The sequence below is a fragment of the Hibiscus syriacus genome, unplaced genomic scaffold, assembly GCF_006381635.1.
Source record: "Hibiscus syriacus cultivar Baekdansim isolate YM2019G1 unplaced genomic scaffold, ASM638163v2 tig00002799_pilon, whole genome shotgun sequence".
Classification (NCBI taxonomy): Eukaryota; Viridiplantae; Streptophyta; class Magnoliopsida; order Malvales; family Malvaceae; genus Hibiscus; species Hibiscus syriacus.
Genome location: NW_024061945.1, coordinates 1,670,273 through 1,684,593, shown reverse-complemented (window position 1 = coordinate 1,684,593; position 14,321 = coordinate 1,670,273). Strand labels below are relative to the sequence as shown.

The window sequence follows — 14,321 nt, the reverse complement described above, 5'->3', positions numbered from 1 at the left end:
TAAAGGGGTTAAGTGCCCCCTGGACATTCCAAAATATAACTATAACCATGAAAACGAGTAAAAATATGGAGTCTGTAAGCTTAAACCTGCATATCAATCAAAGCAAACTGATCAAACACTGTATTCTCATGCCATCTGATTGAGTCGTTATTCACCGAACGTGGAGGGGGTGGGTTCAGAACCGAACATGAGTATTATCTAACTTCGAAGTCATAAATGAAACCCATTCAGTCAACTCTTGTTTATTAGGAGCTTTATCTGCTCCTTTTTTTAATTTAACCCCTACCCTGGGTAGAACCTTCCCACTAACTATCCCTTTGAGACCTCCCCCCCCCCCCCAAATTTCCTTTCTCGGATGCCAGTGAAATGCGAGTATTATGATCCCAAGGGATTTGGTTTTCATCATTCCCATCCACTTGGACAGCCACATGCTTATCCTTGTTCAGTGACGACACCACATTTGTCACCTTGCCACTCGAAGCGACTATTCTGGAGTTATCATGTTGCTGCAGGGCCATAACAGCTCTACTGTTGGAACGGATTGTTGTCTTCATTTTTTTCTTCATACTCTCATTTTTGTTGGATTCAGCATGAACACTAACATCCTTAGTGTTCATGCTGAATCCAGCAAAAATGGGAGTTTAAGCAAAAAAAGAAGACAACAATCCGTTCCAACAGTAGAGCTGTTATGGCCCCGCAACAACATGATAACTCCAGAATTGTTGCTTCGAGTGGCAAGGTGACAAATCTTTTTCATTAGTGTGCCCCTTAACATATCACAAAACAAAGGTTTGATAGGGGGTATTTCTAGAATTCGCTCCAACCTCCGACCTTGCAAGTTCAGGAATTACTATCTATCTCTCGTTGTACTGCCATCCAGATTGACTCCAAGGCTGCCACTTCTTCCATCAAAATATCGGATCCATCCACAACCGGTACAAGAGGAGACAAACCTCCCTCCCCCTGATTATCATCGTTACGATCTTTCTTCGATAATATGTGGTCATCGTTAGCCAAGGGTGATCCAGGGCGCTCGAGATACGTCAGACTATCCAGGATAACCAACCCATCTAATGGAAGGCCACCCTGCTGCCCTGACGGTAGCGATACAACAGCAGCAGCGTGATTTTAAGTAGGGTTTCCCATCGTTGTAATTTTGTTGAGAATTTACCAATATTTGATGTAGCAAAATAAGACATTAGCATTGATTGAAAAATATTTTATAAAATAACCGATCAAAACGATAATCATCCCTTGGTGTTAACTACTGCCTTAGAAACGAATTTATTACGATGTGTGTAATCGTTATAATGAATGAATGCCTCCGACCTTAGTACAACTCTCCAAATTTCGTACACACAAAAGATAGAGTGAACTTTGATGGTAGTATCTACTCTCAACTCAAAACAACACTCGAGGAAAAGTTTCAAAGAGTGTTTCAAAACAAACACCAATTGCCTTTTGAATGATATGAAAAAAGTACCCACTACTTATAGCTTAAATAGTGAGTACAGTACATCATTTCTAAAACACAATTTAATTCTATCTAAAACAGAATTAAAAGACATCTAAAAGTGAATTGCAAATAAGCATTAAAAACATTTATTACATATCAATACTTATGGTAAATAACTAATTTGAATCCTTTTAAATTAAACAACTCAAGTTTAACTGTTTAATTGAATTAAAGCCAACGAGTGTTGGCATAAGTGGTTGAGATTTAGGAATTTAAGTTTGTAAGGTCAAGTTCGAATCTTACCATTATTAGAGTATTATATAGTTGTTAGTAGCTGTAACTGTTTTAGTTAATCTATTGTAACTGAATTATAGTCAGTTGGGTCATTCAGTTGGATTAGTTGGTTAGCCTTAGTTGTATATATAGTGGGCTTGTCCACTATTAATAACCCAAGTTAAGCATTTTTTGTATTTCTCAAAATATTGTATTCATTTCTGATATACAATTCATTTCAGTAAAACGTCGTTCTCTTCCTTCTGTTTTGGTTATCTCGTTCCTTTACAGTTTATCACTGATAGCTGAGTTTATCATTTACTTTCAACCACCATTACTCTTAATAGATAATCTATAAATTCATATGTAAATCTCAATTGGATATTAAATATGCTCTGGCCCAGGATTGGGAGCCACCTCTGATCTAAATTTTTGTTTATATATATTATTGGACTAAAAAACATTTTAGGTATCAAATTAAACTATCTAATTGCTCAAGTAAAAAAATTGAACTTTAAAACCAAATCTAGGTACCAAAATGGATCTTTACTCCGTTCATTAGCAACCCCATGATTCTGACCCGAAAAAGCCCAATGGGTCGAGGGAAAATGTCAAGAAGCTAAAACGGCGCAGTTCTGACTTTAAATCACAACCTTCCACCTGTAAACTCACAAACCACAACAGATCCCAAAACAGACAGCCAAACTCCCCCACGTTGCAAAAAATCGACATCAACCCAAGTTTCTGATCTCCAAAATTTCCAGACAAAACCCCAAATTTCCACTCCAAAAATCCAGTAATCAGCAAAAAAAAAATAGAAACCATGAATCAATCAGAGTACTCATACAGCTCACTCCCAAACGACGTAGCTCTCAGAATTGCTTCTTCGCTTGAGGTTTGCTTGCTCTCGTTTCACTCTTCTCTTTTGTTTTTGTTTTCTTTCTGGGTATAGTTTGATTTTATCGGGTGTTCGGGCTTTTAGGTACCGGATCTTTCCTCCTTGAGTTGCTGCTCTCGGGTTTGGCGAGAGATATGCGGGTCGGATTGTTTGTGGGAATCACTCGTCAAAGAAAGATGGAGTCTTTTGTATGAAACTGTGAAAGACCCAAACTTCAAGGTTGTGATTTTTGTTTGGTTGCTTTTACTTTTTTGTGAGTGAAATATCGATATCGACTGACAATATATAATTGTATTCACTATCAGTGAATAAGATGATCACTCGCGTTGTTAGAATAGATTTAGTGATATGTAATTGTGTATTAGTAAAATACCGATATGGACTGACATAGTTTTATGAACCATCTGTGAACGAGATGATCACGCATGCTATTAGAATATATTTAGTGATACGGAATTGTTTACGAGTGAAATACCGATACGACGGTATATTATTTTATGCACCTTCAGTGAATAAGATGATTTGTTAGAATAGATTTAGTGATATGTAATTGTGTATTAGTGAAATACCGATATGGACTGGCATAGTTTTATGAACCATCGGTGAACAAGATGATCACGCATGTTATTAGAAAAGATTTAGTGACTCGTAATTGTTTACGAGTTAAATACTGATATGGTGGTATGTTATTCAATGCACCATCGGTGAATAAGATTATCACCCGCATTATTATAATAGATTTAGTGATACTTAATTGTTTAGTTCATCTATAGTGTATAGAAATCTACACATCAAATATAAATATGAATGAATTATATGGCGTATTGATCTTTGGTTTCTTGTATGTCGATTGATTTCGGTTAATTGCTTTTGTTTCATTGCTTTGAAATGAAATACGTCAAAATATCTAATTGAGTCCTCAAAGTATTTGTATAGTTGCATCATATCGATTAGGTCTTCTATCAGTCTAATCATTAGCTTGAGAATTAAATGCGAGCTCGGATTTGACATAAAATATATTTAACAAGCATGACATTAATTTTTCCATCCAATTGATACATTTTTAAGTTTTGATCATATGCTTTAAGTATGATCTATGTTAGATACGAGCTAGCATATAATATCCAATTGATAAAATATTGATATGTTGAGGATTTGATTAAAATGTTTTGAAGATGAGGATCGAGATACAATCCTAAATTGTTGAGGTAAAGAAAGTAAATTTCCCTTTTTCCCCCTTGTACCGAACATGTTAGTACTGTAGACTAATTGGTAATTCAATTCCTTAGTATTGATTTGAAATTCATGGAAAATTGATGATAGGATTGGCGGGGATTCTACATAAAGCAGCACGAAGAGAAGAAGGCTCAGGTTGCATCTGTTGTTAACGTGGTGGAACATTGCTCACAATCCGAGTCACTTGAGATTCTCGACTATTTGCAAGCAATTGAATGCCTGAAAACGATGCAGTATGGGTTCAAAGATGCTCAAATGCTGCTCTTGAGACCAACGCTGAATGTTCTGCTTAACTTGATCGGACTACATTACTGCCTTAACATCCTCAAAGTGCCGGTAACTTTTTCTGTTTATTTTGTTTCGTTGAGATAGTGTTTTTTCCGTATCCTTTAACTGTTAAAACCAAGAACATTGTGTTCTAGTGAAATCTGGGCCTAAGTTTTTAATTGATTGTTTATAAGAATCTTTGGTTTAAGTATATTGAATAAGCTTTGAAGAATTAAATCCTTCGATAACTAGTGGATCAGAAACTTCTTTTATTCGATGACGATAACACGTGATTAAATGATTGAATGTAAGTTGGTATGGATCGAAAAGCTAAACCGATCTGTAACTCCATATTTTTCGATATTTTTTTTGTATCAATGTGTTTGGCCTTGCTTATTACGCTTCTGCTGCCGGGCACCTATATATATAGAACTCCTTAGAAAACTTTGTACACTTGTGTTGAATATGCATCCATTTTACTCACCTCCAATTTTAACACCATAAGTTTATAGGCTTTTCGTATCGTGGAAGCTCTTCGGAACAATAAGATAGCTGAACGTCAAGTTTGTGTCCAATGGTGGAAGCCCGGGAGATGGTTCTATGGCTTCCGCATCCGAAATGATTCTCATTCCCGTTGTGTCTCCCTTGAAGATCTTGCAATGGCAAAAGACGAGGAGGTGCTGGCGGTCCTTGAACCAGAAACTACTCACGAGCTTTTGACAACAGTTCAGATATCCATTGTTAATTATTCCACAAGCAATCTCCAGTGTAGCCAAAACTCAACATGATCGTGATTTTAGGCAGCCGGACTACTTTCAGGTGATGTACGTATAGTGTTCATTTCATAATAGTATAATTCTATCTTATGGGACTCGAGTTCGAGTATAAGTATCCGATACAGATATGCCTTTAACGCAGGTTTCATTAGTATTTGTAAGCTTTCTGTGATGTTCGAGTATCCTTAGAGGGTCATCTCTCGATTTGTAGAATACGAATAAATAAAATTTTCTAGAATCTGTGATTTGCAAGCAAAGCTGAAAATTACAAGATAGAGAATACTGCAAACATGCGCAGACAGTAGGTTGAATCCGAACAGAAAATTTTCCCTGAAAATTAAACAAATAGCTGGTAGATTCATACAAATGATATATTTATCTTCGTTTTTTGGAACCGAAGTGTTCATCGGCAACGGTAGACGGCAGAAACAGTTGTTCGTAGCCGAGGGCTGCAGAGGGCCATAAACAAAATCACGATGATCAGGACAATGAGAAATCCAGTGAGATTCAGGTCATCATCTGATTCGTCCGGGCAACAACGTTTTCCCATCGTCAATTTGCTTCTTCCTCTCAGCTCAGATGTTTTTCCTTTGTTCATATATAAATATATAAGTCAACTTGACCTTCAACAGTTTTATTTGTGGAATTTGGTATGCAGAATTGTAATGATTACTCTTAACTATAGTTGATATGGACTAGTGGCAAATATAAAATTTGACATTACTAGGTAGACCTGGTAAAAATATTGATTTAGAACCAAGTGTTCATGGACCGGGTCGACCTAATATTAATGGAAAGGATGTGTTCATACACTGGGTCGTGACCTACTAGGTCTGGCTCAATCCACTCAACTAACTTTTTAATTTCAAAATGTTATTTTTTTTTTGGATATAAATCCGATAATTTTATTAAAATTAAAAAATATATGGTATTATAATGAAGATTTATGAGTATAACGGTAAACGTAAACTAAATTATAATTAGGACATTTTCTTATAATCATTAACAAAAACTAGTCACTTAGATCACACAAGAAACATAAAAGGAAAAGGTTAAAAAACTTAATCAATGTTCGAATAAAATAAAGATATGAAAAAAATCTAATTGCATCGGTAAACGAATTATAAAAGGGGATAAAATTATTGAAAGACTACCGATAAATCGTATATCAGAGTCAAACGACGTGCACAAAACGCATATGTAAATCAATCTGATGGTCCAAAACAATGAAGATTAACATGATAATAAAAAAGCGCAATCATGATCAGTCGTGGTGATGTATAATTCAACCCTATGAAAAAAGATAAACGTAAACAATGACAAAAAACCGTAAACTACTAAAAGGCAGAGAAAAACGTGCCACAAAGGCGGAGATAAATGTGTCATAAAGACAGAGAACATGTCATAAAATATAATTATTCTTATTAAAAAATTAAAAAAACAAAGAAAAAAAGATAGCTGACGAGCGGCAACCAGTATCAAAACTGATGACGCCGTCACTTAAACAAAATTAAAGAAGAAAAAGTTTGATTGACCAATAAAATTGACACAAACTATAAAAAAAAAAAAGAAGAAAAAAACGGTTAGAATTTTTTTGATTACTCGATATTTAAATAATGATAGTGTCATTTCAAAATGTCATTTTTTATTAATATTTTGATTTAATTGTAAATAAGTGTTTAGGTTATGATTTTTATTGACTTTAGGTACTTAAAAGTTTATTTTATCAAAATATTTGTTTAATGTTTTTATATATAAAATCTGAAGTGAATATAAAATAGTATTTGTTTAAAAACTTTTAATCTTCTAACAAATGAATGCTCATATTTTATATATATGTAATGTCTGAATTCGAAACTTCTTTAGATAATAATAAATCTATTAGTCACTAAGATCACTGAATTTGTGAGCGTGTCTAATATTTTGTTATATTAGGAGATCTTTTAATTAAATATGCCTTTTGCATCTATTGCCATATTTTCATAGATTATAATGAATTTTTCTCTTACTTTTTGTTCACAATTTTTTCCATCAACTATTTTATAGTTAATTATATGTTTTTATTGCCAACGAAGTGTTGCCACAAGTGGTTAAGATTCACGAATTTGAGCTTATAAGGTCAAGTTTGAATCCCACCACCGTCACTCTTGGTGGGCAATCTGTAAAGTCCTATGTAAATCTCAATTGAGTCTTAGGTATGTTCTGATCCTGGACTGGGGGAGCCACCCGACCTAAACATTTTAGTACCAAAAAAAATATGTTTTTATTTTCATTTTTCTATTTGCAATGGATTACTAAATTATTATCTCTCAGAATTTATAATATTTATTTCAAAATTTTACATATATTATAAATACAATCTTATTAAAAAATTGAACTATCAAAATATTATTTATTTAAGAAAAATAAATTCCATACTCGAATTTTTTTATTAGTTTTTATATTTTAAGGATCACTTTTCCCTCAGTAGTAGACTCAATTTATTATGTTTGGTCATATCGTATTTTCTTATTAATTTACCCCTTAAAGTTGTTTAATTGCATCATCCTAAATCCTAAAGTCTAAACCTAACTTAAAACTTTAAATCATGAACCATAAACTCTAAATCTAACCCTTAAACCATAAAATCATAAACACAACCCCTAAATCCTAACTCAAGCTTTAAGTAATAGTAAATATTTTAAACATTGATGCAATTAAATAACTTAAATAACTTCGAGGTTAAATTGATGCGAAAATACGATAAGAGTGTAAATGATAAATTAAATCTACTATAGGAGCAAAAATAACCCTAAAGTCTTTTTTTTATTTTTTTAAATTATAAATTATAAATTATAAATTTTATTTTATTTTATTTTTAAAACTTAATTATTTTTTAAAATTTAAATCTTGACCATAATGATAATGGTTACGTACATTATATCAAATTTTATTATTAATATTTATATTTATAAGTGGTAATTTTGCTTGTATGGTGCACAAATCAAATTTACCTCAGTGGTTAAAGGAATTGTTGATGATCTTAGAGGTTATGGGTTCGAGTACTAACGATTGTAACAGGGTGATTGTGCGTTCATTGTCAAGTGGTTGAGCACAACCCAAATTATGTCGGTAGTTAACGATATGATTATGTTATTCTTAGAGATTTTGAGTTCTAACACCAATAATTATATTTTTTGGATAAGTAACTTATATTTCATCCGAAAGAAAGCAGCATAGCTGCTACAAAGAATACAAATAACGTACTAGATCAGACCCCAATTAGTGAACAAAAACCTATTTGCATCATCGATCCTATGTATGTAATTCCTATGTAACTTGATTTTTACAGCCTCTTTAATCTTATACACAATTGTATCAGCAGAACGAGTATATCCTCTAAAGCACTTATGATTACGCTCCTCCCAAATGTAATATAGGAAACCAGACCAAGCAAGCTTGAGAATTTGCACCCGGAGGGATTTACCTTTCAAGTTCACGACCAACCAGTTAAGATATTCATCCCAGTTTTGCATGTCATAGCAGATCCCACATGAAGCTGAAATAGATCTCCAAACTTCCTTAGCAAAGAAACAGCCTGTGAAGAGATGGTCCCGGGATTCCAGATCAGAGCCACACACAGCATAATCAGTTTCCAAAATCAAACCAAAACGAGCCAACCTATCTTTAGTTGGCAATCTGTTGAGGAAGACCATCCACTGGATAAGGGAAAACTTGGGAATATGACTAGGGAACCAAACGATTCTGTGTCAGTTAACCTTCCCCTACTGACTCTAGTGTTATCCCAAATCCATCTGCCTTTAATTTGGCCCCAGACAGTACCAGGAGGAAACAATCTCCTGACCTCATCTCTTAGCCTCAACAGCTTCTTCATAATCCAGTTGAAGTGGCTTTTACAATCAATATCCCAGAAGCTCACTTTTTTAAAGCAATACTCACGAAGCCATGCAATCCAAAGAGAACCATTATTAGCCAGAATGTTTTTAATAAGCAACAAGCAACATGTTTTATTCCAGAGAACAAGGTCCCTAAGCCCCAGGCCCCCCTCTGATTTCAATGAACAGATCTGACTCCAGCCCACATGAGCTCCTCTAGTAGGGGAGTCACAGCCTTTCTAGAAAAAACGCATACAAATCTTCTCTATGTCCATAATAATCCCTTTAGGGAGGATGAGTTGTCTGCTCCAGTAGTTAAAGATACTGAAAAGAACAGTCTTAACAAGTTGTAATCTTCCGCCAAAGCTAAGTTTCTTAGTGGACCATTGACTAAGCTTGCCTTTAATTCTCTCTAAAAGAGCAACACAGTCCTTACTAGTGAGTTTACGAGTAACCAGGGGTACCCCGAGGTACCTAACTGAGAGATGAGCCACCCTAAACCCAGTAGCCGACTGAATCCGATTAAGCAAATTATCATTCAAACCACAAGCATAAAGTTTAGTCTTCATTGCATTCAACTTAAGACCAGATAATTCATAAAAACTCTCCAAGGTGCTCAGAACACCCATAATAGATTCAAGGGGGCCATGACAGAACACTAGTAAGTCATCCGCAAAGAAAAGATGAGTGAGGGAGAGCCTCTTACATTTAGGATGAAATCTGAAAATTCTCTGTCTGGCAGCAGCATTCAAAAGAGAGGACAGTACATTCATCACAATGACGAAGAGATAAGGGGATAACGAATCCCCTTTTCTAACACCCCTTGCACCCTTAAAGAAGCCCACCAAGCTACCATTCAAACAAACAGAGTACATAGGGGTAGAAATACAAACTTTGATCCAATTACAGAACACAGAGGGAATCCCTATAGCCTCAAGAACAGAATACAAAAAGAACCAACTGACAGAATCAAAAGCCTTCTGCAAGTCAATCTTGATTGCACATCTAGGCGAAAGACTCTTCCTAGAGTATCCTTTCACTACCTCCTGAGCTAAGAAAGTATTATCAACTATATTCCTTCCTTTGACAAAGACAGACTGATTGTGGGAAATCATACCATAGAAGTAAGGAGTAAGCCTATTAACAAGTATTCTAGTGATGGTTTTGTAGACCACTAAACAACAAGAGATAGGCATAAATTCCTTAGCCAAACATGCATTTAAGGACTTAAGGACCAGAACTAATGCAGTGGCATTAAATGCAGGCAGCAAACAAGAAGTTTGGAAGAAGTACCTTACAACAGCAATGAAATCACTACCAACAATATCCCAGGCAGCTTTGAAGAAGCCAGCAATGAACCCATCAGGACCTGGGCTTTTGTCCCTTCCCTGCCTAAACAGGGCTTCTTTAATCTCAATATCAATTACCTCCTTGATTAGATATGTAGCAGTATCCTCAGGTAAAGAATAGTTCAGCAGATTTCTAAGATTACCAGCTGAACAACCTTTAACTAAAGGATCAGGGAAGCCAATGAGGTTAGTAAAGTAGCCCACTAACTCAGCAGCCATTCCTTCAAAGGAGTCATAGGTCTGCCCAGCCTCATCTTTGATAACTCTAATTGTGTTCCTTTTCTTGTTGGATTGGACTCTCTGGTGGAAGAACTTAGTGTTCAAATCACCATCCTTAAGCCAATGAACTTTGGCTCTCTGTCTGAAGAAATCAGATTCAGTAATCTCCAAGTCAACTAAATCAGCATGGATTCTTCTTTCTTCATCAATGCTTCTCAGATTTGAAAGGGACAGATTACGAATTTGTATTTGCTCCACTTCATTCCTTTTGGTCCTAACTCTGCCAGAAATATAGTAATATGGTAATTAAACCTTTATTATCAATATGGCTGAAAAAATCTAGAATAAATACTACTTTATATTCACCTTTACTTAATAAAAGAAATCTCATCGTAATAAAATTTTAAATTTAAAACTGTAGTTGGTATCGATTTAAACCAAAATTTAAATTTTAAAATTCACAAAAAAGAAAAGATAAATTACTCAAAATGAAAGGTCTAATAGCAAAGTTTGGCCTTAAAACTATGCCTAGTGGTAAAGGCAAGCATGACGAGTGACGACAAAGGGTTATTTCGATACAAACTATGAAATTGAAAGGGGGGCAAAAATGGAAAATTGCCAAATAAATCTCAACAACTTCACTATAAATCAAACAAAACAAACGGAGATGGCCTCATTCTTAGTGATCTCCGCCTTCTTCCTCTCTTTCCTGTGATTCCATCGACCTAAACCCCGCTTTCAATGGCTTCTTCAACTGGACTTTCCTCGAAATTCTCCCCTCTTTCATCTTCCTTCAAGCAAAATCAGGTTATTTCTCAATCTTCATCTATTTACGTTTTTTTTCCTTCATTTTTTTCACGTTTTTGGTTTTTTTTTTTAAAGTTTGATTTGGCTAGATATGTCGATTCCTTGATGGGTTTGTTTTAGATTTTGTTTTAAAACTTTTTTTATGGGTTTTGGATTCGATTGTGAAATTTAAATGCTTTAATGAAAATTTTTCAATTAGAATTGGAGTTTATGCACAAATAATCGACCTGGAAGTCCAGATAATGATCAACTTCCTTCTTTACGTGGGCAAATGAGCTTAATCGAGATAGCTCGAGTCTCTAAATTGAAATTCATTTGAGTTCGATCCGAGTTTGCCATCATTTGATCCAGTTGAATTTTATGACTCGAACTTTATTTGGATTTTTTTAAAATCTAGTTGAGTTTATGAAATTTCTAATTTATTCGAGTCTAATCGAGTTTTCTTAGAAAAATTCGATTATTTTTTCTGGCCGAGTTGAGTTTTGCTCACTCATTCATCCTAATACTCTGCAAGAGGTTTCCGTTGATTCTAATCAATTCTATTTTCCTTTTACGCAGGTTCTTCTTCGTGGGATCTGTAATGTCAACTCAGTTAGCCTCCGATCTCGCGGAATGCGGCCCGGATCGCTGCGCCTCCGTGTTTCATGCGCGGTATGGTTTTCTTTTCTTTTGCCTGCTCAGTTTTTGCCTCGATTTGTCTATCTGCATCCGTGAATATAACCGATTAGCAGTTCGAATTCGTTCAATGCCAAATAAGAGGTTGGATTAACCATGCCTATAGTATCCATATCCGATACTTGTGTTCTTCACATAGTTGGATACATGTACGGTAATTTGATTCTCTAGGTTTATGTGAAAATTTGGAAAGAAAATTAAGCATACTTGTATCTAACATTCACATTCGAGTACAGGTAACATAGTGCATACTTCATTGATTCCATTGCGATGATGAAGCCTTTACATGCATTTCTCGATTAAAATCGATGTGCTTAACCCATTACGGGGATGTTGATATGCTTCAGGCTAAACCCGAGACTGTGGACAAAGTTTGTAGCATAGTTAGGAAGCAACTGGCACTGCCCAAGGATTCTGCAGTCACCGGAGAGTCGAAGTTTACTGCACTTGGAGCTGATTCTCTTGATACGGTAACCAACATCTACCCCAGGGACGGATTTGTTCCGATTGCATTACAATAACATTCGATGATATTTATGTATTCTTGTTTTTCAGGTTGAGATTGTGATGGGACTTGAGGAGGAATTCGGAATCAGTGTGGAAGAAGAAAGTGCCCAGCATATCCTCACCGTTCAAGATGCGGCGGATCTGATCCAGAAGCTCGTGGAGCAGAAATCCGCCTAAAATGTTGTCGTAGAATCATCGGATCGAATGGTAAACCTGATGTTGCCCTAATGTTAGGTTTGGTTTTGTTGCTTATGGAACATTTAAACCAACATTAAAGCTTGGTTGTTCATCGTTGCGGTTAGACTTTATGTAAGAACTCAAATGTCTCATTTCCATGGTGTCCTGAGGCATTTGCTTTAGGAGAAAAACATTCATTGAACTCTCCATCAGTTATCTTTTTTTAACCTAAACTTGAATCAAACTCGATGTAGCCTTTCAAAAAAATCCGGTCCAAATTGATCTTAACTAGAGTTTTCAAAATAAAATAATGACCGAATCATAAATATACAAATTTAAAATGATTCGAACTCAAAATAATTTAATCTAAATATCAATTATGAGATAACCCAAAATTACACAATCCCTAATATTAATGAAAAAGTTTAAATAATTCAAACTTTAAATAACTCAATTCGAAATTAAAATCACTCTAATTGATAAAATTCGAATTCAAAAATGGTAAAGCTCACCCAAAATTAACCAAACCCGACATTATTTACATGTCTAATAAAGCATGACCAACGTGTGATGGATTCTTCAATCACATTAAACGCCAAATTTGTTGTCGTTTCGTGTGTCTAACGCGACAACACCGCTGCGGTGCACGGAACTGTGTGTCACCTCATTGTCAAGCAAAGAAAACCCAGACAAAAAAACCCGCGTTAAATTAAGCAATAAGCTGACACAACTAAAAACGCCGTCAACCGGGAAGACCCAAATGAGACTGTAGAAGACGTGGAGGAAGCTGGCAGTGGAAGCGCAGAGGCGGCAGGAGCGGCTGCGGAAGACGTTAAGTCGCCAGAGTTACGGGGACATGGGGTGGAGGGAACGGTGGTGGGCAAGGAAGAGTAAGTCGTAGATGGTGAGGCTCCAACGGGAGACGGTAAAAGGGGAATTATGTCAGGCGATAAAGGAGGATCCGCCGCCATACAAGCCGTCTGTGAACCAAAAGAAGGAGGAGGTGGGACGGCCGCCATGAAAAATATGATGATAATTGAGAGAAACGGAAAGGAAGGCATTTTGTAATTTGTAAATGATAAACGAATCAATATTTTTAACAATTGGAGAGTTTTTCTAAACGTTGCGTTAAGGCTTTAAAAAAAAGGGGAAAAGTAAAGGGTGTAATCCTTTTAGGTAGTATTTAATTCGATTTTAATTTATTTTTAGGTTAAATTATATATATATTTTTAAATTAATAACTGTTGATTAACTAATATAGATCGGATTTTACAAAGGCTCATTATGGGGCTATCCTTCCAAACCAGTTTACTCTATACGCAAACGTTAGGTTTTTGGTGAATAAACTATGTATTTAATCATCTAATTATCGTTTTAGTTCTGTTTTGATTATTCAACTATTTTTTATTTAAAAATAGTCCTTTTGAAAAATTTATGATAAACACATTGTGTTTGTATATGAGACATCAAAAAATAACAATAAATTTCTTAATCATTAAAGTTGTTTGATTTATAATTAATAAAACAATCCGATTTAAATTAATGAGAAATTTTGAAGTATTACATAGAAACATTTAAAAAAAATTAATAAACTCTTCAAACTTCAAAACTCAAGTAGGAGGAATTCTTCTTATACTAAAAAAATAATAAAAATTCAAAATCAATTCAATTAAATTAATATGAAAATAAAGTGATCATTTTTTTTTCAATATATAATTATGGAGGGTTTAGGTGGGACCAATATTCACGTGGCAAATTATAATTGGCTGGTGATGAGAAAAAACAGGTTGGCAATGGAAGGTGAAA

At 35.0% G+C, this 14,321-nt stretch overlaps 3 protein-coding genes across 3 annotated transcripts; 2 read left to right on the top strand and 1 right to left on the bottom strand.

The window, feature by feature from the left end:
- Positions 1-2,416: 2,416 nt before the first annotated feature.
- On the top strand, positions 2,417-5,590 carry LOC120151571. The gene is made up of 5 exons (XM_039163978.1): positions 2,417-2,624; positions 2,712-2,846; positions 3,951-4,199; positions 4,643-4,898; positions 4,935-5,590. Exons 1-5 carry the CDS (start codon positions 2,553-2,555, stop codon positions 4,976-4,978), a joined length of 756 nt encoding a protein of 251 aa, XP_039019909.1. The 5' UTR covers positions 2,417-2,552; the 3' UTR covers positions 4,979-5,590.
- Positions 5,591-11,016: 5,426 nt separating this feature from the next.
- On the top strand, positions 11,017-12,720 carry LOC120151582 (acyl carrier protein 1, chloroplastic-like). Its single transcript, XM_039163988.1, has 4 exons — positions 11,017-11,156; positions 11,715-11,807; positions 12,179-12,301; positions 12,387-12,720. Exons 1-4 carry the CDS (start codon positions 11,091-11,093, stop codon positions 12,513-12,515), a joined length of 411 nt encoding a protein of 136 aa, XP_039019919.1. The 5' UTR covers positions 11,017-11,090; the 3' UTR covers positions 12,516-12,720.
- Positions 12,721-13,032: 312 nt separating this feature from the next.
- On the bottom strand, positions 13,033-13,591 carry LOC120151372 (classical arabinogalactan protein 27-like). The gene has a single exon (XM_039163856.1). The coding sequence runs from the start codon at positions 13,574-13,576 to the stop codon at positions 13,220-13,222; it is 357 nt and encodes a 118-aa protein (XP_039019787.1). The 5' UTR covers positions 13,577-13,591; the 3' UTR covers positions 13,033-13,219.
- Positions 13,592-14,321: the final 730 nt, after the last annotated feature.